Below are 22699 nucleotides of genomic sequence, written 5' to 3'. Positions count from 1 at the left end.
GTCCCTAGCCAGTCACATCAATTCCAAACAGATTTTATTTTTTCATGTCTTTGCTTATGGAGTGAGAAATCAAAGGAAGGAGTGATGCTGGTATCCGCTGGCAAGGAGATGGGCACAGGTGATGATGCTTCTGCCTCTTCCTTTTCCTCTATTTTTTTTTTTTCCTAGTGTGTTCTTTGCTTTTCTCTAAGCATTGTCTCCTTTGCCTTCTCCTGACAACCTGAGGGCTGGGAATCCTTCCAGATCTTTGTCTCATGATAAAGCTGACCTTTCAAGAGGTGTAGCCTCAGCCACTGCTTTTTTTCGGGGAAAACCCAGTTGGAGTGAAGGATGCAAAGGAGGCAGTGTCCATCCCAGAGGATGCTCTGCCTGCACCCCAGCTCAGTGCCTGCTCCCAATAGGTGCCCCTGTGACTGTCACCACCTTTGCACAGGGGTTTTGCACAAGCTCTAGTGCAAAGCACCTCAACTCTGGGCATGTATATGGTGTGTCCTGTAATGTCACTGTGTGAGTGTCAGCCAGATGGGGCTTTTCAGCTTCCTGAGGGGAGTCTGGCCTCTGGTCACATGTGGGTTTTCAGAGTGGAGCCCGTGTGTTCCATTGTCATGGGGATGGGCGAGAGCAGGCTGACACGTGGGGACAAAATCAAACGTTTTTTCCAGCCCTCGAGGTTGTGCAGGTAATGTAAAAATACAGCTGGAATGTGGCTGGGCGGTGACATCCTCCCGGCGCTGCCGGCAGAGCCTCGGTGTTATCTGGCGGGTGCACAGAGCCCGGGTGTGGCTGTGAGCCCCAGAGGTGGCTGTGCCAATGCCTCTGTTTGTCAGAGACTCTGGCTAGAGTGCCCATCCCCAAATTCCTCGTTGGGCACCAGGAGGTCACATCCTTGTCCCTTGCACAGTCTCATCCAGAGCTGGTGGCACTGTGGGTGTGACATCCTTCCTGCTCTGCTTGAGTCCTGCGTGATGCAATGATTGATTGTCCCCAAGCATGGACGATCTCAAGCCCCATCTAAGGGGATGAGAAAGATAACCCTGTTCCCTTTCCAACTGGATGCAGTTCAAAGGCTCTATTTTTAAACAGTTTCCACGCTGTGTGTCCTGTGCGTGGCTTGGGCACATGGGGCTTTCCTGTGGGATGTGTGCCTTGTGGGTGGAAAGGCAAGGGCATCCCGGACTTTGGGCAGTGGCTGCATTGCAGCCTTGACCAGGGAACCTTCTGCAGTTCCTGGAGAAATGTGGGGGGCATCAGGCAGTGTAGTACTGTGCCAGTGCAGCCAGCGGGTGCATGGGCTTTTCTCTGATCAGAGGGAATAAAGTATTCAATGAAAATCACCCTGTCCCTGTGGTTAGACAGCAGCTCTTCTTACAGGACAGGTGAGGTCATTAATTTTGTGGTCTATCCCAAACACGCTTATAAAAAGCTCCTTCCCAACCCCAAATTGGACACTTTTGCTGTTCATGGCAAAGCAGCTCATCCCCATCTTCGCTCCCTGGCTGTGATGGCAACCCGGCCTTAACTGAAGTGGCCTTGGGAGGGGTTGTGTGTCCACAGGGGAAGGGTGGGGAGAGGGGCCCTGCGTTGGCAGGGCACTGTTTGAGCTCATTGCTGTTTTTGAGGGTGTGCTCTTCCCCTTACTCAAGCCAGCCCACTGGCAGGAGGCTGCTGGGAGGGATGGGAGCCATCCTTGTCCCTGGCCCTGCCCTGGCATACTCGACTGTGTGGTGAGTGTGTGAATTCTCCCCAGGACTTGCTCTCCCAGTATCCCTCACCTGTTATGGGGTGACATCCCCATCCTTGTGGGGAGACTTTGTTAACACCAGTGAAACACCCGATGCCTTTTGTTGCCCTGGGATTACCTGTGCCCTGTAAAGAACTGGATAATTAATGGCAAACGGTGCACATTTTTCCAGGCCTGGCTATTCCTACTGCACCAGCAAACTTTTGTAAGAGCTGCCGATGGTGCAACTTGAAAGGATGGTTGGGTTTGTTTTTGTTTCTTCTCTCTGTCTCTCTTTTTTTTTTTTTTCTTGTTTGTTTGTTTTTTAAGATGCTCTTGAGATGTTGGGAAGCTCTGCTTTACACCACCCCTGGTCCTCGGGCACTGAAACTCCGGGACTAATTCAAAGGAAATCTTGTTTCCCATCCCACCTGCTGGGTTAGGGACTTTCTGCTCCAAAGCAGCTCTGACTCTGTGGGTGTCTGTAGAGGTCCTTGGTGTGTCTGTGTCTGGGTGAGAGGGGAATTAGCTGTTAATAGAGTTAGTGATGGGAGGGCAGCACAGCACTGCTCTCCCCAGGAGTGCCGGGGACGGGTGCTGGTGGCTCTCGGTGCCATCTGCAAGAGCAGCTCCTGCGTCAGCATCCTTTATGTGCTGATGATCTGTGCCTGAAACTATACCCTGGGAGTGGAAATGAGCCTGAGAAAATACCTTCCGCAGTCCTTCTGGGGCTTGCATAAACACTATTTAAAATTAGAGCCACTCATTATGTTGGTATGTGTGTTTACCTTGACCTCTGACTTTTCAGCCTGCAAATGTGCCTGGTCCTGCACAGCCTGGAGTTGGGAGAGAGCTCAGGAGCAAAGCACTGGTAGATTTTCTATAATTAGTTTAAGGTAAAGAAGCTGGTACAGTATCTCCCCTCCAGGCTGACAGGGAAATAGAAAACAAAACTGCAGCCTGTCAGAGCTGAGCCTGGCTTTGATCAGGAACATCGGCGTTGGCTTCTGCTCGAGCGGTTTTGAGGGAAAGGGGAAGAGCAGCAATACTTGGCCACAGCTTTTCTTGCACGTGCTTGCAGAGAAATTAATACTTTTATTTTCCTACTTTCCCTCGCTATTTCCCAGCCAAAGCCATGCAGCAATTTATATTTTTGCTACCAGAGATGCCATCTTGGTTGTCACCCTGGAATAGCTGCTGAGCTGTGTGCCGGCATTGTCATGGAACAATATTTCTACTATTTGTTGTGGTAATAGTTGTTAGTGGCAGAGCAATTAACGTGTCACCTGCAGCATAATGAAATGTGACCTCTTTCCATCCCAGCACCCCTTTGGTGCCCAAGCCAGTGAACCTGGGCTCCCCTTGGCTCTGCTGGTTGGTGCCAGGGCTGTCCCAGAGCAAGGGTTGCTCTGGTGGGATGCCTGGGCCTGCAGGCTGGCTTGGAATGGTTGAATTTGTGGGAAGAGAACGTGTCCCACTGGGATGCACTGTAGCAATCCAGCGCTTCAGCAGCTCCCGGAGCTGGAGTTGGCTCCCCACCAGTTTCCTGTTGACGTCACCTGCTATTTCTCTGCTGCAGTTTTTACAACTGTTGAGCTTTCAAGGGTAATCGGAGCCGAGTCCGGCCAACCTCGGCAGCTGCCGATGAGGGAACGCGGCTCTACCTTCCCCAGTTCCCCCTGCTTGCCTTCACTGCTGCTCCCAGCCTTGGGGACCCCTGGGATCTGGGGACACCGGGCGTGGAGGGCTCTGTGAAGCCGGCGGGCGCTTTGGGCCATGCATTCCCACTGAAAAGAATCATCGGTGCTTGCAAGAAGTGCTGTGCGCTGGATCCTGCGGGAATTTTTTCCCCTCCCTCCTCCAGTCCGCCCCCATCCCTCTCTTCTGCCAGGCGTGCCAGCACTGCTCTTCATTTCTGGGAAACCATGGACAAGAAGCAAGGTAGATGTTGCAATTTCCAAAACACGTGGTGGGGGAGAGCAAAGGGCTGATTTTGGTGCTAAAAGGGGCTGTGTAACTTTTTGGGGTCAATCCACACGGTTTTGTTTCTCCTGGCTTGGGCGGGGGTTTGGTCTTTGCAGCTGGGGATCTATTTTTAAAGTTGCGTGTTTTGTGTGGGGTTAAAACTCCGGCGTCTTAATTGTAAGAAAAAAAAAAAAAAATCAATTCCAGCATGTCTAAAGGAAAATATGCAGAGGGCAAAGCTGGCTTCTGGCTCTGGTTTGAGTCGCATTCCTGGGATGCAGGGTTTTCCAGCAGCTCTTTGCGGTTGTCCCCTGCCTGTTGCATGGGAAAGGTGGGTGCCCACGGCCCCAGCAGTCGGGAGCTCTGATTCAGCACAGGCTGAGAGGCTGTTTTGGGGCTGCAAGGGGCTTTTTCTGCAGCGTCGTTTTTTCCTGCTGCTCGCTGGCAGTTTTGCAGAAGTGAGGAGTGTGCTGACCCACAGGAGCCCCTCTGCAGCGATACCTCAGCGGGACGATGAGTGATGGCTCTCAGCAGGTTGAGAGCCCTTTTTCCACTTCCATGGATAGCTTTTTCCACTCCCAACAGAGGAAAACAGCACAAAGTGTGCCTGTGAGGAGCTCGCTCTCATGACCAAGCACCCAAATTCCCCTCTCTGCTCTGCACCCTGCCTCAAATTTTTTTTTTTTCCCTTGATGCTGTTTTGTTCCAACTCTTCTGTTGCAGCAGGGCTGGAATCCACCCTGCAGCCTTCTGCCCTATCCATGGCATTGGACTCTCCTCCTTGGATTGAGGAGAACCGGGATGCATCCCAAACATTTCCCCCAGCACTAACAAAGCAGTGCAGCTCTTGGAGCAGCCTCCGGTGCCCAGGACTTCACCTGGGGCTGCAGCCAGAGCCCCGGGGAGGCAGTGGTGAGGTTTAATTTCAAAGGTCGACTCAGGCAAATAGTTTTATTTGCAGTTCTTTAGATTGTCGTGTTCCTTTCTCTCCGCCCACACCAGCGGAGTGGGAAGGAAAAACCTCCCGCGGAGAGGTTCAACTTAATGGGGCTGAAGTTGGTAGTGGCAAAAATGAGGATTCCGGTGTTGAATTAGGCAGTTCCAGGAAATGTCTGGTGGTTCTTAACTGGTGGTGGTTATAGCATGAGAAAAAATTTTGTTGGGTTTTTTTTTTCTTTAGGAGGAAATGGTTCCTTTCTTAGCATAAAGGATGCAGTTACGTGCCTGCAGCATCACGTGGGTTGCAATTTCATCCGCACCAGGAACTTCTGTCAGCTAATTTTCCCCTGCCTGGGTGCAGGGCACTGTGCCGTGTGTGTCTGTGGCTGGCAGCCCTTTCCTGTGCCCAGAATGGTGCCCTGCCATCCCGTGGGCTTGGGGCTGGCAGCAGAGCCCTGGGGCTTGCAGGGATAACCAGGACATGTCCCCAAACCTCCCTGTCCTGCTGCTGCCTGTTGGCCTTTGCAGAGGGATCTCTTGAGGGGAACTTGTGCTTGCAGACACCCCTTTTGCAAGAGCCCAGTGCCCTGGGAAACTGGAGTGTTTCCAGGATTTTCAGGTGACATAAGCAGTTGTGCACATTCTAGCAATTCCTCCTGCACTGACCCTCCTGGGATCCCAAATGTGGGAGGGATTGTGCTGAGTTTCAAGTGTAGGAGAGACAGTGCCAGGGACTCTCCAGTGGGAAGGAGCTGACAGCAGCTGCCTGTGGGGGCTGAAGGCAAATGCTGCCCTGTGACTGAAGGGCTTGAATTGCAGGGTCATGTCATGCCCATCCCACTGCCTTTCTGCTTCTTGCTTTTTCCCCCCTTTTTTTTAATTCCCTTCCCTAGTTTTTCCTGCACTCTCATTCACCCTGAACAGGGCATGGACTCTCCTTGGGGAGCTGTGGAAGCACTGGTGCCACAAGCAGTGGCAGAAGTTTGCAGCAAGGAGTAGTTCAGGCCAGCCTTTGGGAGCTGGAAATCTCATGGCAAATTTTAGAGGAGCTGTAACAAATGAATCCAATCTCTTCATCAGCTCCCTGGCTGCAAGGCAGCATCCTGGGTGATTTTATTCCTGCAGGCAAGGGCTGAGCTGGGTTTTCTGCCCGTCGTAGGTGGTGCAGGCAGAGCCTGGGAGTGGTGGTGTAATACCTCCGGTTTAATCGGTGCTTTTTCAGGTTGGAACTAGGAAATGTTCTTTGGGGCTCAGCAGGACAGGCTGGGAAGGGGATGGTTGCTGATTCCAGCTCTGGGAAGTCAAGGGTGGTAGTTTGGGAGTACAGGGAAGTGTGCAGGGTGCCTGTGACAGCAGAGTTCATGGCCAGTGCACATTAAAAGCCTCTCCTGTGTGGAGCAGGGGGTTTGGAACAGGGAATCTCCATGTTCCTTGCTGTCCTGCTGTCCCATGCTGCAAATCCTGCCTGCAAGCTTGGGCTCCACTGGACAATGCACCCCATGATTCCCAACCCCTCACTGGGTGCTCCCAGCTCCCTCCAGCCTTGTTCCTGCAGCCAGGGCTGAGGAAGGGCTGAGGCCATCCTGCAGGAGGCTTGGCTCAGGCGCCTGTGGACCCTGCTCCTGCCCTGTGAGTCACGGCCGTGGTGCCAGGGGAGCTGCTGGTGGCACAGAAGGCGCTTTGTGCCGGCTCTGCAGGGTTACTATGGCAATTGGGGAGAGGGAGAGCAAACAGATGGAGCAGAATCCCAGCCAGCATGGGGGGATTTCAGGGCTTCGTGTAGCGGTCTGGCTGGTAACTGTTGGGGGGGCTGTGTGTGGTGCAGAGACCAGTCTGAGTTTTGGAGCAGGTCTTGGGGGTGAAATGCTCGGCACGGAGCTAAATCCATCCCCTGGAATGGGATGGGTGCCCACAGCAACTCCCCAACTTGCCCAAGTGCAGAAGGACTCGGGGGACCCCAGTTTCTAGATTCCATTTGTGGCCTCCCACACTGAGTAGTGAGAGGCTGGGAGTGGAGGGGGAGGCATTTCTGAACCCATGGACAGCGTCTTTCCTTTGGCTCCGTTTTGTGTTTGCTGCCCTTGTTACTCAGCTGGGTATTTTGCAAAGTGCCATCAATGGGTGTGTGGGGCTATTCATAGTGCCCCTTCCAGTCCTGCTGGGTGGGCGATGGGGAAGGGAAACTCTGCAGGCTCATAAATTAGAACTTGTGATTGCTCTGACATGGTCAGGTGGTTTCTATCCAAGTGGGATCGGTTTGGGGTGGGGTGGCTTGTTGGCTGGTTTCACTGAGCTGGAAGTTCACATCATGGAAACTGTGCTGGTCTTGGAGCTTATGGGCCAGCTCTGATGCAGGAAAAGTGGCAGATAAGGTGGGGGTATGGACTGATCCGTGCTGATTCCCTCAGCGAGGGGGGATGCTGCTGCTGCAGCTGAGACCTTTGCAGTGTGTTGCAGAGCAGCTTTAACCTGCAACCTCAGTGAGATTTGCATTTGGGGAAGGACAAGGCAGGAGAAGTGAGTTCCAGGCACCTGTTTTCTTGGAGCTGGCATGAGGGCTGTCAGTGCTGGGGACATGTTGGGCACGTGTCGCCTTTCTGTCCCGCTGCAGGAGCTCTTGCACGGTGCTGTGTCTCCTGCTGAAATTCCAGCTCCTCACCTCTCCCCTCCCTTCCCTGGCAGCCTTTGGAGTGCTGGACTTTGTCCACATGCCTGCTCCCAGCAGCCAGGCAGGTAGGAGCTGTTTTGAAAGGCTGTCCAAGGCCACACTGAGCTGTTTGCTCCCAGCCCCGTGCCTGGAGCACACCTTGATGTTCCTGCTTTCTAATGGATCTTCCAGCTCTATGCAGCCAGAAGCATCTTTAGCTGCAAAGTGCAGCCCTTGTCTCTCCTGGGGGGATCAGGACCTTGATGCTCTCAGCTGCAGCACTTCAGCCCCTTGGGGTCAGTTTTTTTTCCCAGGGAGATGGGATGGAATTTTCACCTGCAGGTTTCTGGCCTGTCCTGGCCCTCCCCGAGCCCCGTTTCCCTCTGTAGTAGTGGGTGTTGTTATCTCAGAGCTGTTTGGAGTTGGGAGGAGAGGGACAAGAGCATCTTCTTGCCAGCCACGCCTGGTGCCTCGTCCTGGTGCCTCAGCCTGTGCAAGCCTGGATTTGTGAGGGGTTCACTGATTGCTGACAGTCAGCTCATGTCTGTTTTTTCCCTGTTTTCCATTTGTTGTGGATGGGGTGTCCCCTCTCCTGCTGGGACTAACCCCTTGCTTTTGCTGGATGTCTGGTGGTCATTGCCCTCCGTGCCAGATCTAACACTGGCTCTTCCCAGGAAGGCGGGGCTGGAGCTGGGGCCCTGGGCCCAAGGAGCCTCTGGACAGGGAGCGTTTTTGGGAGCCCTGTACATCACTAATGGCATGGGGACCTCTTGTGGCTGGAGAAACAGGGATGGGGCCAGGCTTGGCTGCACTCCCAAAGCCCAGCTGCCTCCCTCTCCTGGAGCTCTCCTGGGTCCATGACCCATGAGGGATACAGGGCTGCTATATGTTTTGCCTGCAGCATGAAGGCTGAGCTGGTGTGTCGTTTCTCTCTTTCAGATTCCAAAGGATCTTTGGAGCCACACAAACCAGGTAAGTGGCCAGCAGAAATTTCAGCTTTAACCCCAGAAAGGGTTTAAATCCCAAAGAGAGGGGACTGTTAATGGCCATGAAGGGTAAATAGCATTTTTGGGGTACAGTGCTTGGCTGCAAGACCTGGAAAATGGTCTGTTAGTGCACCCTTGGCTATTTCTGCAGAGAAATGCTTTACAGTGACATTGAGACCCACCTGTGCTTCTGGCTCTTGCCTGAAGTTCTGGGCAAGTGGTCACTGTGACCTTCTTGGCATTTTGCTGACCATGGTGAGGGGTCCAAGGCCTGCATTCCCTGCCTAGTGGCTGCTGGGAAGAGGATGCTTGAAGGAAAAAAGCAACAATCCCTTTGCTCATGTGTGCATCTTCCCTTCCAGTGAAAGGCAAGAAGAAACGGGATCTGAGGATAACATGTGTCCCCATCAAACCACCCGCTGCCAACACAACGTAAGTATCTCTGCTGCTTAAAGAGGTTCTCCAGAGCTGGATTTGGCACTTCCTCGAGAGGAATGGCCTGTGAAGACCTCCCAAAATCAGCATAGTTACTCTTTTCTTGTAAGCTGTGGCTTGTGGGTGATGAGAAGGAATTGCACATGTGTGTGCAGACACGTGCATAGCGTGTGTCTCTCTGGGAGGTGCCTGTTTGATTTGAAATGTCCTAAAGGCAAAGACTCAGAATCCTCTGGGAAGCTCTCCTTAGTCTTTCTGCCACAGCTCTGCTGATGCCAAAGGGCAAAGATGTGGTAGAGAGAGCGAATCTGCCTGAGGGAAGAAGATGGGAAGAACTTTAGTGGAGAGGAAGAGAAGAGGTGATGGTAGGTGGACCACGACAGAAGCCAGAGGCACAAAGGTTGGGGAGTGCTTTACATGACCTGAGTATCAGGATTAGTTTGAGTTGCTTGCAGCTCCTTACCCTGCTACAAGGAGGACACAGACATTTTGCACTGTTGCGCTGTTTGCTGCCAGGGCCAGTGCCCAGCAGTATCTCAGGGCACTGGAATTTCTCCCTGCCCTGTTTGCTTCAAGCTGCTGATGCTTGTTATGCCATGGGGGAGAGCCCAGGGTAGCAGTGCTTGGTTTGACAAAGAGCAGATGGCTAAAATTCCACTTCCATGGTGCTCTTCCAAAACACTTTGGGCTGCATCGCCACTGCTGAACCTTGTTTGCTCCAGAAACCTGTTCTAGAGAACTCTCCCAGCTCCAGGAGAGCAGTGAAATCCCCAAAAGGGAAATATCACTGCTGAAAACCCCAGGAAAGGGGGAGGCAGAGGAACTCCCCCACTGATGCTGTGCAAGCCTTGCACAGCCCTGCCCTGCGTGTGACAGCCACCTCCTTCCCCCATGGGCACATTTGTCTCTGCTCCTGCCAGAGTTTGAATTTCCCCTGGAGAAGGCCTCATGCTGGAGTCTACAGGGCTTTGCATGCCCAGAGGCTGGTGCAAGCTGTCCACAGCTCCTTTTCTCCCTGCTTTTTAAGCTGCAGTGCAAATATTTGCGCAGTGCAAGGCTTTTGCTCAGAGCCCAAAGTACTTCCTTGAAGCTGGAGGCTGCTCTGATGGGAATTGAGACTAAGCCAGTTGGGCAATCTCCGCTCTTAGAAGCTCCCAGGGGATGGGGAGAGCCCAGAAGTGAGGCACGAGGGGCAGGGGCAGAACTCTCATGATGGCTCTAAAAGTACCGTGCTGCCCATAATGGGAAGTGGGCAGCAATGAGGAAAAAAGCCATAAAAGATAACTTTTGCCTGCCTGGTGTTGTGCAGAGGGGTGACACTGAAGTGCTGCCTGCTCTGCCTGCCTGGAACAGGCAGCAGAGTGTACACAAGTGACTCACAGGGGAGGAATTACCTGTTGTTCCCTCGCGTGCGTTTTGGGCTGTGTGGCTGTGCTGTTACAACACCTGCCTGTCAAAACATGACAGCTGAGCTGCTGTGCCACAGAAACGTCTCATCCCGTCACTCTTGGCTCCTCTCCCGAGCAGGAATGGTTTCACAGCCGGGTGGTTTGGTGCATGTCTCACCTGGCTGACTCCCCAGGGTTCTCGCTGTGCCTTGTGGGTGTGGGGTGAGGTGTTACTGGCACAATTTAAAGCATTTGTGGGTGTTTGGAGGGGGCTGGTTGGAACCCACGACGAGGCACAGCGGGGGAAAGCAGTGGCTGAAAGTGCTCAAAGGAATGTGAAACCTGGCTCTGGCCAAGAGGGTGAATGAAGTTGGGCTTTCTCCTGATTCTGTCTCTTTTCTTGCAGGCCCCCAAGGAACTTGGACTCCAGGGCGTTCATTACCATTGGAGATAAAGTACGTGTCAGTGGGATTTTTCTTTTTGCTTGCTTCCCGTTTTGTTTTCCCTGGGCATGGAGAGCTCTGTGGATTGTGCCTTGCAACCTGTCAGATCAGGAGTGCAGCCTCACGGGATGCAACTTTGCAGGGATGGGACGTCCCACAGCAGGACCTTTTCCCTGTGCAGCAGTGGGGTGTCCATGTGTAGTTAGATCAGTGACTGCTGGGGAGCTGAATGTGTCACCTCACCTGTAAGATGCCTGTGCTCTCGCTGGCTGGGCTCTCCTGCCTGTAGGAGGCAGGTGGGTGCCATCAGAGGCCATGTGGGCAGTTCTGTCCATAGTGGATGATTACAGTGGTCTCTTGAGAGCCCCACCAGCCACCTTGGTCTGAACGGATGGAAAGAAGCTGTGGCTGCCCCATCCTGGAAGTGTCCAAGGCCAAGTTGAACATGGCTTGGAGTGACCTGGGATAGTGGAATTTGTCCCTGCCCATGGCAGGGGGTTGGAACTGGATGATTTTTAAGGTCCCTTCCGATCTAAACCATTCTCTGATGACCCAGCCCATCTGTCCTAAACCAGGATGGCCACACCAAGCTCACAGACTGCCCCAAACAAAGTCCCTTTATCCTACCTACCCACAGGTCTGTTGCTGCCTGAGGCCCAGGAGAAGCTGGGCCCAAAGCTTCTCTCTGGTTCTCCAAAGTCTTTCCTAGTGACCTGATGAAAAACACTGCTAGAAATAGCCACTGTCTCTCTTTTATTTCATTCTCTTGTTATGGGCTCTCTTGGAGCTGCAGAAGCTGTTTGCAAACGAGCTAAAAATACCCTGCATTGGATTAGCCCTATATCTAGACCCTTCCAGGCTGGGAGGTGGCTTGGCTGATGGGATCTGGGTCCTTTGGCCTCAGTGCAAGGATTAGGGGAGAGGAGTGGAAGCTTTGGCTGGGTCCAGGGAGCAGTCCTGCTGCCTGTGCTGTTTTCTGGGCCTGTGTGTAGCAAGAACTCTTGAGAGAGATGCTCTTTGTGACAGCCTGGGCACGGTGTATGTGAGGGGACAGTGCTGCAGCTTACGGAAAACTCTCTAGAGTAACTTCCTTGCCTGCTCCAGTGGTTGCAGGAAGAGTCTGGTCTGGGTATTTTAGAGTGACATGATAGAGAAGAGGACTTGGGCAGAAGTCCAGCTTTAGGAGTGGGGGTGGGTGGTGACCTCGGGTCCATGGGATCTGCACAGGCCATGCTGTGCATCCCATTGTCCTGGGAGGGAAATGGCTGGCTCCGTGGGTGCATCCATCACCTCTTGTTGCTGGGCAGGGCAGTGCTGGTTCCTGGAGTGTGCTGGGAACCGCCAGCTTCTGGGGAAGCCTCAGGGCAAATGCCAGGAAAGGAAAAACACAATAACCTGGAACAACTGCAGAACACGTGTCCGAAAAGCACCACCAGATCCTTCCTGGAGGCCCCTGTGAGCCCGCACTGCTCCTCTGCCAGCTGCTGCAGGCAGGAGGTCGGACATGTCCCCTCAGCCCTGCTCTCCTCATTTCAGGATCCACGTCCTGCCCAGGAAAGGGCCGGCACCTTCCTGTGCTGGGCAGAGCATGGCTCAGCGCTGAGCTCAGGCACAGCTCTCCCTCGCTCCCTGCCTGCCACATCTGGCTGGAATCAGCAGCCACATCTGGCTGGAACCAGAGGAGCTGCGGCTGGCGGGAAGGTCTGGCAGAGCTGGTGGCTGCTGCCTGTGCTGTGGCCAGTGCGGAGGGGACAGTGCTGGCCTGGCAGCCACATCTCCCAGCCTGGCTCCTCCACGCCAGAGGCTGTTTCCGCTCTCCCTGCTCAGGGCGTAGCTTGCAGGCACCGTATCCGGAGCTGTGCTGTGCTTGTTTCCCACCCTCACTGCCTTTGTGGCCACTGGGGCAGTTTGGCATCCTGGTATTATTTTCATTCCCTGAGACCGGAGGAAGACTGGAGGCTGGATAAAGCCTGGCTAAAAGGAGGCCTGTGACTTATTAGGAGTGATGAATGCAGCATCCAAAAATAGTCCGTGTCTCACTTGGTTCGTGCCCTGCCCAACAGAGCCAGCAATTACAGGGGAACATGTCTTTAGGGAAACTTGTTTGTGGGTTGTGCAGGAGCTCTCTGGCTCCCTGCTTTGTCAGGCACTCGCTGGGGTGAGCACTGGCCATGGTTTTGTCCCAGCTTGAAGCAATACTTACATAGTTGTTTTCTTGGTGTAAACTCAGGTTCTACCTTGCTGGCAGCTTTTTGGTGGTAGGAGAAAGTATTGAAAGCAGGTAAAACCTGTTTGAACTTGCTGATAATTAGAAATGGAGTTGCTGTATGCATCCCCTCAGAGAGAGGCTTTGCACAGGTGTTACTAGACACTCACAGGTGTATTTGTGACTGATGATTTTTGGGATGTGGGAAGAGGTGAGGGATCCCTGGCTGCACACAGGGGTTTGGAGCTGTGCTAGAGGCTCCTGACTGCTGCCTGTGTTGGCACAGGAGCTGTTAAAATCCTGCAAATAGTGCAGCAACTGCAGAAATACCCTCATGTGGGTAATCCCCAGCAGGCAGAGAGGCACCAACCTTTGGTGCCCTTTTTAGTGGCAACGTTCCCTGGGCTTAAAGGATGAAAGTCTTGATCTCCAGCTGCAGAGGGGGAATTAAATGAGCCCTGGTGAGTGTGGGGTGAGAGGGTTTGGACTGTGATTCAACAGAGCCAGAAATACCCCCATCTTCTCCAAGTGCGGTGCCTCTGGAGTCCTGTAGGGTACCATTGTTTGAAATGCTCTGCAGAGTGAGCTGAAAGTGTTGCTGATGTCCTTGTTGATAAATGTGCTTGTCCCTGATGTCGTTTTGTCCTCTCTCCCTAAAGAACTTCGAGGTGGAAGCTGATGACTTGGTGGCCATTTCGGAGCTGGGCCGTGGGGCCTATGGCGTGGTGGAGAAGGTCCGGCACGCACAGAGCGGCACCATCATGGCCGTGAAGGTGAGGACACCTGAGCAGGGTGGGAATCAGGGTGGGCAGCTCCAAGGCAGCAGAGGAACTGCTGAGCTCCACTGGTTGTGGCAAAGCGGGGATGGGCTTATCTGGCTTTGGCAGCCTCTGGTGTTCCTGGTGTGGTTTGGCTGGTGAAGGGTCTGCGCTGATACTGGCTGGGCACGGTGGGATTGATAACAGGCTTGGAAATCCAGGATTGGTGCCTGCAGCGCAAGGCTGGGATGTCAGAGTGCCTGTCCAGGCTGCTGGCCTGGCCCTGCATTCGCTGCAGAGTGTGCCAAGAGTCTGGCATTTGTTAAGGTTCTGCCTGGCAGAGGCAGTCTGGGCGTCTCCTCCTGCGTGCTGCTGGCTGCAAAATAAGGATAAAGCACTTGCCCTGGCCCCAGAACTGCAGGTCCTGAGTCAGGCTGGGGGATGATGGTGTTGCCCCACCTACACCAAACCTTTTTCTTTCATGTTTGTCTCAGAGGATTCGAGCCACTGTGAACACGCAGGAGCAGAAGAGGTTGTTGATGGACCTGGACATCTCCATGAGGACAGTTGACTGCTTCTACACAGTCACCTTCTACGGAGCCCTCTTCCGTGAGGTACTGACCTGGTGGGCACCTGGGGCCTTGGGATTGCGCTGGAGGCACCAAACTGTCCCCAAACACCTCTGTGTTCTTCAGCCCAGCTCTTTAGCTCCCATGGGTTTCCAGGGAATTCCCTCTCAACTGCTTTCTCTCCATCCACAGGGTGATGTGTGGATCTGCATGGAACTCATGGACACCTCCCTAGATAAATTCTACAAGAAAGTACTGGAGAAGAAGAAAACCATCCCTGAAGACATTTTGGGGAAAATGGCTGTGTCTGTGAGTGGCTCTTGGGTTCTTACATGGGTTTGTGCATCCCCTGAGCCTGTTGGAGGCCTCTCCTGAGGCCTGTGGTGTGTTTGCAGTGAGAGGCCGCTGCTGCGTGTGACTGATGGGCACTTTTTCACTCTGTTTGTCCCCAGATTGTACGAGCTCTGGAGCACCTGCACAGTAAACTGTCTGTAATCCATAGAGGTAAATGCTGGAAGGGGTTAGTGGAGTGTGGCTCAAGATCTAACCTTGATATAAGCTAGGGGAGGACTCCTTCCCAGGTGTGGTGTGTCCCTCTGGGGTGCCTAAAGTGGTGTCTGCTGGTGCTTAGGACTGTGGTGAACAGATCTAGATGCTTGTTCCTGAGCTGCATCCCTTCTTGCAGGATGTTGTTCTCTTCCTCCTTTCCAGATGAAGGGTTGAAAGTAACAACAGAATTCCTCACTACCTGTATCTTATGAGCATCTCTGTCCCTCTTGGAGTACAGAAGTGCCTTGAAGGCAGCTCTTGGAGATAAAATCCCCAAATCCTCCTGGCTGGGTAGTTTTAGCAAAGTGAGGGCTGAAGGACTCCTTAAAAAAATCACAGATGGGAATTGTAACACCCAGGTCCTGCTCTCCATCCTGGTGTAGTCCCTTGTGTAGTTGTGGACAGATCGTGATGTGCGTGAGACAAACTGTCCTGAAGATTTGGTAGAGTTCTGCTTTTAAGGCTATGCTGGGCGCATAAATCTCTCCTGGGGAGCTGGGGATTAACTCCTCAGCATTTTATTTCAACCTTTTTACCTGCTGGGTTGGAGAGGGGACTTGTTCTCCCTGAAGGACATGGCTGTAATTTACCTGCAAACAATTTTTATTGAAATAAAACTGGTGGGGTTTTGTCTCCCTTCCCTTGTGTCAGGGCCTGCCTTGTCCCTCCCAGGCCTGCAGGGAATTGCCTGTCTTGTATCAGACTCTTCAATACCCCTGCAAATGCCCAGTTTGCCCTCTTGTATTTCCTCTTAGATGTGAAACCTTCCAATGTTCTGATCAACAAGGAGGGACACGTGAAGATGTGCGACTTTGGGATCAGTGGCTACTTGGTGGACTCTGTTGCCAAGACCATGGATGCTGGCTGCAAACCCTACATGGCTGTAAGTGCAACCCTGTGCAGCCCTGTGCTTCTAAGAGGCTGCTGCTTAGAAATCAGTCTGTTCTACCTCCACCCTGAGATAAAAGCCACTCAAGAGTGCTCTGGTCTCCCTGACTCAGCAGAGCCTCCAAGGGTGGGATCACACTCCCTGTAAGCCCAGCTCTGTGTGTTAATCCCACAGCAACTCTTTCTCTCCCCTTCCATTTGCAGAAGGATACAAAACTGGCTGGTGCTGGTTGTGGCACTGCTTCTTGTTGGATAGAAAGTGCTGAGGCTTTTCTTGGCAGGGTCCTTTCATTTCATCCTCAAGTCAGTATGAATTTCCCTTTGCCGTCTGTGGCATCCATGTGGGAAGCGTGGGCTCCTGAGGCAGGGATCGTGCAAGTCTCACTCTCCTGCAAAGAGGGGAATTGATGTGAGTTGTGTGGAGCAAGATGTGGCTTTCATCAGTTCTAGATTTAACCTCAGACCCTGCCTCCCTAGGGACATGAGCCAGGGGAATCCATCCAGCCTGGCTTTTGGAGCCAGGTATTTGTGGGGTTTGCACTGGGAAAACAGGAGTGGTAACATCTCCCATTTTGCTGTTACAGCCAGAAAGAATAAACCCTGAGCTGAACCAGAAGGGCTACAATGTGAAGTCAGATGTCTGGAGCCTTGGGATCACAATGGTAATGCCAAGGGCTACGATCTGTATCTGCAGCCCTGGGGTTGGGATGGGGTTTGGGCTGGTGGGGCTGTACCCTTGCTGTGAGCTGGGTGGGTGCCCATCAAGCTGGACTCAATTTGAGCATGACAGCTCAGGGCATGATGAGGTTAATTACCCAGGGAATTCAGGCTCCCAGTGGACAATATCAGGATGACAACGAGTATCCAAGAGTCTGGCTTTTAACTGCTCTGCAGTTCCCTGGGTGCTGGCTGAGGGGTGGTCAGTGGAGCAGGGTTTGCTGCAGCTGGGGCTCAGCCTTCCTGCTTCACCCCCCATGTCAGCAGAGCCTTGCAGGGGATTCCAGTCCTGCTGCAGTGAGAGCTGCTGTGTATGGTTTGCAGCAAATCCTGCCTGTGGGGTAGCTCAGAGCAGCCAACAGGAAGGGGAAATACTTTCAGTTCCAAAATCGCAGCTGCTCGCGATGGTTTATCTGCCTCCTGCAAGAAACTGATCTTGCAGAGAGCAGCTGAGATCCTCTGGCGCCAGAGGACAAAGGAAATCCCAGCTGTTGGCTCCAAGGGATGCTGCTGGAAAACATGGCTCCTGCTTTCCAGGAGACTGTCTCTCTGAGGGTAGATTATTTTCAGGAATTTTTCCTGTGCCCTCTTAGCCGTAGCCTGTGTTTTGGAGGCTGCATCTCTGCATTCGTGTGCGCTGTCTGGGCAAATATTCCCTCTTCTCCAGCGTGGTCTCATCCACTGTGCCAAACCCAAGCCCCTCTCCCTGGTGTCCCCATGCCAGTGCAGAGCTTGGCTGGCTGACCGGAAATGTCATCAGCTCTGAGCTGCAGGAAGCTGTGGGATGGGAGAGTCTGAGTGATGGAATATCCAAACCTTTCCAAAGCTGGAAGGGAGAGAGGACCTTACTGAAAGCTGGCCAGCCTGCAGCTGAATGGAGCCCCGGAATGTTTGGTTCCCTCTCGTGTCTTCCTCCTGGGCTGGCTTCCTGTTCTGTTTTGTTTTGTTTTCTTTATGAAGGGGTTGGATTGATTTCAGACCAGACAGTTTTTGGGCCATTGAGTTGCAGGGCTGTTCCAGGCCTTCCTGGGCTGGTGGCTTCATTCAGTTTTCCAGCAGCAGGAACTGAGCTCCCCTGACCAGAGTCAGGGAGGGACACTGGGCTCTGTCCCCACTCTGCCCTTTCAGGGTTTTTATTCCTCCCATCCCACCCTACTAGGCAGGTGTGGAGGTTCTGTTGCCCATTTTGAGACAGGAACTGATCCTTGGCATGAGGAGACTGCCTAAGAGCTGTGACAGACTTTTTCCTGCTTAAATGAGGGATGGAGCAGAGGTGACTTGTAGGAAGAACCCAGTAATTTAGGTGGTTTTGGCAAAACGATGTTCTAGCACTTAATTTTTCTTGTGTTTGTGGATTTTTTGTGTGTTTAGCTCATGCAGTGCCAGCCCAAGGCCCAGAGGCTGCCTTAGGGCCAACAGAGCGCTTTGGAAGCCAGTGCAGAAACTGTGTGCTGTTATTATCTTTTTAAATAATCCCATTTTACATATCTTTTGTGACTTCCTGTAAATGCATTAATATGCTGAACCAGCCTCAAAAGGAAGTATTTTTGGCCTCTGGGTCTTTGTATTTAAAAAAAAAAAAAAAAAAAAGTGGTATGACCCAAATTGAAAATGGTTTGTAAGGAAAGAGGGTTTTCCTTTGAATCTGAGCTGGCTGAACATCGTGGGTTTGTGCTTGGTGTGTGTCTCACGTTGCCCTGCCTCCCTCCCCAGATTGAACTGGCCATTCTCCGCTTCCCATACGAGTCCTGGGGGACACCCTTCCAGCAGCTCAAGCAGGTGGTAGAGGAACCCTCACCCCAGCTGCCGCCCGAGCGCTTCTCCAAGGAGTTCGTGGACTTCACAGCACAGTGGTGAGGCTGCAGCAGGGACTGCTGGCTCTCCCAGCCTGGCTGAGGAGGAGCCCTGATCCGTAGGGGTTGGAGTGAACTGTGGGGCTGGGTTTGCTGTCCTTTGGGAGCCCATTTCTCTCCTCCTCGCTGTACCTGGTGCTCAGCATGGCAGGAAGTGCTGCCCAAACTGGTTTTGCTCTCGGCCTGACTCACCCAGGCTGGTTGGAAGGTGCAGAGGTTTCTCTTCCCCTTTTCCTGTCACTGCTGCTGAAATGTTGGTGTTTTCTGGCAAAGTGGCAGTGAAACCAGAAAGAACCCCTGGCAGCCTCTGGGTGAAAGCTGCTTTGTGGTTTTGTGGGAAGCTGCTCTCCCTGTGGTGTCCTCTGCTCCCTGGGTGCTGCTTGAAGCTGCCAGGCAGAGGCAAACTCACCCTGCAGGTGCTGGGAAACCATCTCCTGTCCTCCCCAGCTGTTCTGGTCTGTGTGGGGCAGACTGCAGAGCTGCTTGGCTTGTACTGTTTGTGGCAAAACACTGAGTTGTCCTTTCCAGTTACTTGCCTGGCTGCTTTGCTGGTGTTTCAAACGTGCTCAGCCAAGGAGGGAAGAGGAGCATTTAATGTTGGTTGGGAAGGGGAGATCCTCTATGACAGACCATGTACAGCAAAAGAAAAAGATCTACAGCCGTTCTCTCCCATTTTTTTTTTCCCCTTCCAGCTTAAGGAAGAACCCAGCTGAGCGAATGAACTATTTAGAACTTATGGTAAGTGCAGAGATGTTTCTGCTGGTCTTTATTCCCAATTTTGAAACTCAAATCAGTGGTCCAGCAGGAAAATGGGACAACATGTGGGTGATTTTTCAGGCACGGAGCAGGATGGGTGTAGTGTGTCTGAGGTGGAGGAAGGGTGCGTTGATTTCACGTGTGTTAAGGTCAGGGTTTCCAGGTGTTTTCTCCCTCTGTCCTGTCTGCTCTTGGAGAGTTTGGACCTTGAAGGATGGTAGTACAGCTACTAAGGTGGGGTGTCCCACTAGGGCTGAACCAAAAAATGCCAAAGTTCATCTCTAGCTGAAGAATGGTGTCCATGGGAGCCTGGGGAGGAGGTTGGTGTCCACCCCCAGCTGTGTGGCATCCCCTGGGGTCTGTGCTTGGCCTTGTCCTTCCTCAGATGTCAGCTGACATTGTCTTTGGTCTCATTGGCAGGAACACCCTTTCTTTACCTTGCACGACACCAAAGAGACTGACATGGCCTCCTTTGTGACAGAGATCCTCGGGGAAGACTCCTAACTCCCAGCTCCCAGCTTCCTGCAGTCCCTGCATCCCGGCTTCCCCGCAGGAGAGCGACCGAGGACTCGAGTTCACGGTGGTTTGCACAAATTGCACCTCCCCGGCCTGGGGGCATCTCTGGCCCCATTCGGCCTTGAAATCTCTTTGCCCAGAGAAAAAAATCCCCCAGGAGGAGCCTTTTGAAGCCAACACCTTTCCAGTTAAGCCACGGACTCTGAAGGCTTAGGAGGTCCCAGGAGAGGACCATGCCCACGATGTCTGAGCGGGCAGAGGGTGCCAGAGGCCACCTCCCCTCCCCAGTACCTGCTGCACAGCGCAGGGGGTTGTGTTTCTTTGCTGCCTGGGGAAGACAGAATCAGTGCTGCTGTGCTTCTCCCACTCCTCTCCTGCCTGCACAAAGCCCCTTCCTCGGAGTCTGGTCTCGCTTGCCTTCCCTTTGTACCTGGCTCTCTGCCCCCAGGAGCCCACGCAGCTTTAGGGGCTTGTGGGGCCCCCTGGGCTGCTGTTCACACCAGAGGCTGTTTTAATGCCTGGCTCGACACCTTAAGGACCCTTTGAGGCAGCACCAGGCCAGGCATCCCTCTCCCTCAATCAATGCTGCTGCCTTGGGGGAGAAAAAAGGCATTTTTCCACAAGCCCACTGTGACACAAGCTACAGCCCACACTGTCCCCACGCCTGCCCATGGACTTCATCCAGCATCCATCCCTTCCCTCATGGGCACAAGGTGAGGGAGAGACAGCAGGTCTCCCATGCTGCCTCTCCTCCCTCCAGCCGTGGGCTGGGAGGACACATCCCTGCTTCGGGCATCGCCTTCTGCAGCCCTGGCTGCCTCCAGCTTCCCTGGCTCCTGGAGAGGACGCTGCTCCATCTGCTTCCCAACCTGGAGCTGATGTAAGACCTCGCACTGTGACACCCGCTCGTTCCGGAGGCTGAACTCGCACCCCTCGTGTCCCAAACTGTCCCCAACCCCTGCGGGTGCCAGCGAGAGCCAAACCCCAGTGACTGGCCCGGGGCTGCCGGCAGTTGTACATTTGATGTCTATATATAATGGACTTTGTAACATGTTTCCTAGGTTTAATCTAACTCGCTATAAATTAAAGCCCTTCTGTGTGGGAGGAGGGAGGAGCAGTTCCTTCTCTGCTGACAAATCCACTGTGAAAACCTGATGTGTTTCCCCATGCTCCCAGCCCGAGGAGCCAGGGGAGCAGGAGGGGTTTCTGGCTTCTACTGTACATGATCATGGATAAACGCACCGGCTGTGGATTTTGGTTTTTTTTTTTTTGTTTTGGTTTTTTTTTTTTTTTTTAAATAATTGAGTTTTTCTGAAGGATTTTTTTTTTCTTTTCTAATATATATTTGTGTGTGTCTATGTGTGCTCTATATATATTATATATTTTTAAATCAATGCTGAATGTGTGGATGTCTATGTGGCCAGCAGATCTGGTGGAATAATGTTGTTCTGGCTAAATTTAGGCAGGTGGGGAAAAAGGGGTCACTAGAAAACACTCTGGCCTAAAATAACTTTTTTTTTCTCTTTTTTAAAGAAATGCATCTATTTTTTAACTGAATCTTTAAAAAATGTTATTCCTGAAATTCATACCCTGGAGGTCTGGATTTCAGGGTCAATTTCCAGTGTGCAGGGTTCCCCTCAATGAAGAATGATGTCCCCTAATGCATTATCCCACCTCCTGCAGTCCAGGGTTTGATGTGGTGCTGGGCACCCCCTGCCTGGGAACTGGGGTGCTTCACACCATCTACCCCCATGAGCTGCTCCTGGGAAAGCTGCTTTGGGGCAAATGGTTTTCAGTCCTTGGGACATCACACAGCCGTGCTTTTCCCTGTGCCATCCCTCTGATCCCCCTTCCCAAGTTGACAAACCCTGAGAGAACCAGCCCAGGTGAAGCTGTACAAACTCTGTTCAGCTTTGGTTTGACCCTGATCCCCCAGCCCAACTCTGGATGGAAAATCAGGAAGTGATTGATGTTCTCCATGTCTCCCTCATCCTGTTCTGCAAACCACCCGACACTCACCTGTACCTGCTTGGTTTGCCAGCTTTGCTGCTGCGATGTACAACTGTATTTTTTTTTTCATAGTTGGTTACTTTGGATTATTTTTGTTTTGAATTGAGCTTTTGGTTTCTTTTCCCTTCTTTCTTTGTTTCAACCCCTTTTCCCCTTCCTTTATCTCACCCTTTTTTTGGTGCTTTGGGGAATGGTGTTCATTTTTTAAAATTTGGTTTTGCATGCTTTTTATTTTTTTCTGCATTTCTCCTGGAGAAAGTCCTGATTTCTTTATTTTGGGAAAAGGGACCATCTCCCCTTTCAAATGCAGGGGCGATGGCTCTGGGATGGGCTTGGGCCCCTGTAGATGTGTAGAGGCTTTCCTGAGGAGGCAAACACACCACACCTCCCTGTGCCATCTGCTCTGCTTCATTCAACACAGCTCTTACCTGTGCACATCCCATGTCCCTTTTCACCTCCCTGCTTCCCTGTCCCAGCTGGTTCCCTCTGCAGTGGCAGTTCCTTGGGGAGAACCAGCCTGGCTTTAAGCTTGGTGAGGAAGCCCCTCTCCCCTTGTCATTTTGGGAATGGTCTGTATCCCTCAACCCCCGTCCTTGTTTCCAATAAAATTCACCCTCAAACTCACTGCTTGTCTCCTCTTGTTCCTGTTTGAGCATCAGCTCGGGGCTGTTTGGGGCAGCAGTTTGGAGTGGTACCCTGCTTTCTCCTTATAGTGTGGGGTGATGCTGCTCTGGATTTGGGGACCCCGCGGGGCATGAACATCCACCGGGATCCCGCGGGATGAGCCGGGACCCCGCGGGGCATAAACATCCACCGGGATCCCGCGGGATGAGCCGGGACCCCGCGGGGCATGAACATCCACCGGGATCCCGCGGGATGAGCCGGGACCCCGCGGGGCATGAACATCCACCGGGACCCGGCGGGATGAGCTTCCACCGGCGGCGGGACCCGGCGGAGTCCCCCCCTTTCCATCCCAACCCGCTGTGACCCCCCTGTCTCGGCACCTCCCCGCCCTCTCTCGAGGGCAGGGGCGTCCGGGGGACGGAGCTTCAGGTTTGGCGGGGAGTTGGGAGCAAGGAAACAGCTCCCTTCCCAAATATTTTCCCTGTCAGCCCTCTCGAGGCAGGATCAGGCCGGAGACACCGGGTCCCCCAAGCACCGGGATCTTGGTGTCGATGCTCTGCGGAAATGGGGCCGAGGTGGGGTCAGCGATGCTGGGGAGAGCAGGGACCCCAGGAGCACCCATTCGTGTGGTGTGGGGACACGCTTGGAGGAGGCCTGACCTGCCGGGAGCTGGAGTCTGCTCTGTTCCAATTACCAGCTTAATAGCTACATCGAGACCATTAAAAATGCA

The 22699-nt window shown here is 53.0% G+C and overlaps 1 protein-coding gene across 2 annotated transcripts in view; it reads left to right on the top strand.

The window, feature by feature from the left end:
- Window positions 1–21969, top strand: part of MAP2K3 (mitogen-activated protein kinase kinase 3) — a 30988-nt gene extending 9019 nt beyond the window's left edge. Inside the window, exons 1-13 of one of the 2 annotated variants that reach the window (XM_082292538.1) lie at window positions 3562–3661; window positions 8211–8243; window positions 8620–8689; window positions 10487–10535; window positions 13389–13502; window positions 13982–14101; window positions 14249–14365; window positions 14509–14560; window positions 15361–15488; window positions 16078–16155; window positions 17924–18063; window positions 18756–18801; window positions 19240–21969. In XM_082292538.1, coding sequence (XP_082148664.1) covers window positions 3646–3661; window positions 8211–8243; window positions 8620–8689; window positions 10487–10535; window positions 13389–13502; window positions 13982–14101; window positions 14249–14365; window positions 14509–14560; window positions 15361–15488; window positions 16078–16155; window positions 17924–18063; window positions 18756–18801; window positions 19240–19323 — 1047 coding nt within the window. In that variant the 5' untranslated portion in view covers window positions 3562–3645 and the 3' untranslated portion in view covers window positions 19324–21969. Of the gene's footprint in view, window positions 1–3561; window positions 3662–8210; window positions 8244–8619; window positions 8690–10486; window positions 10536–13388; window positions 13503–13981; window positions 14102–14248; window positions 14366–14508; window positions 14561–15360; window positions 15489–16077; window positions 16156–17923; window positions 18064–18755; window positions 18802–19239 lie in introns of those variants that run through there. The other variant, XM_082292537.1, reaches the window with a different exon arrangement.
- Window positions 21970–22699: the final 730 nt, after the last annotated feature.

The sequence above is a fragment of the Coloeus monedula genome (genome assembly GCF_965178545.1).
Source record: "Coloeus monedula genome assembly, chromosome: 16".
NCBI lineage: Eukaryota > Metazoa > Chordata > Aves > Passeriformes > Corvidae > Coloeus > Coloeus monedula.
This window is presented reverse-complemented; position numbering and strand designations above follow the sequence as displayed.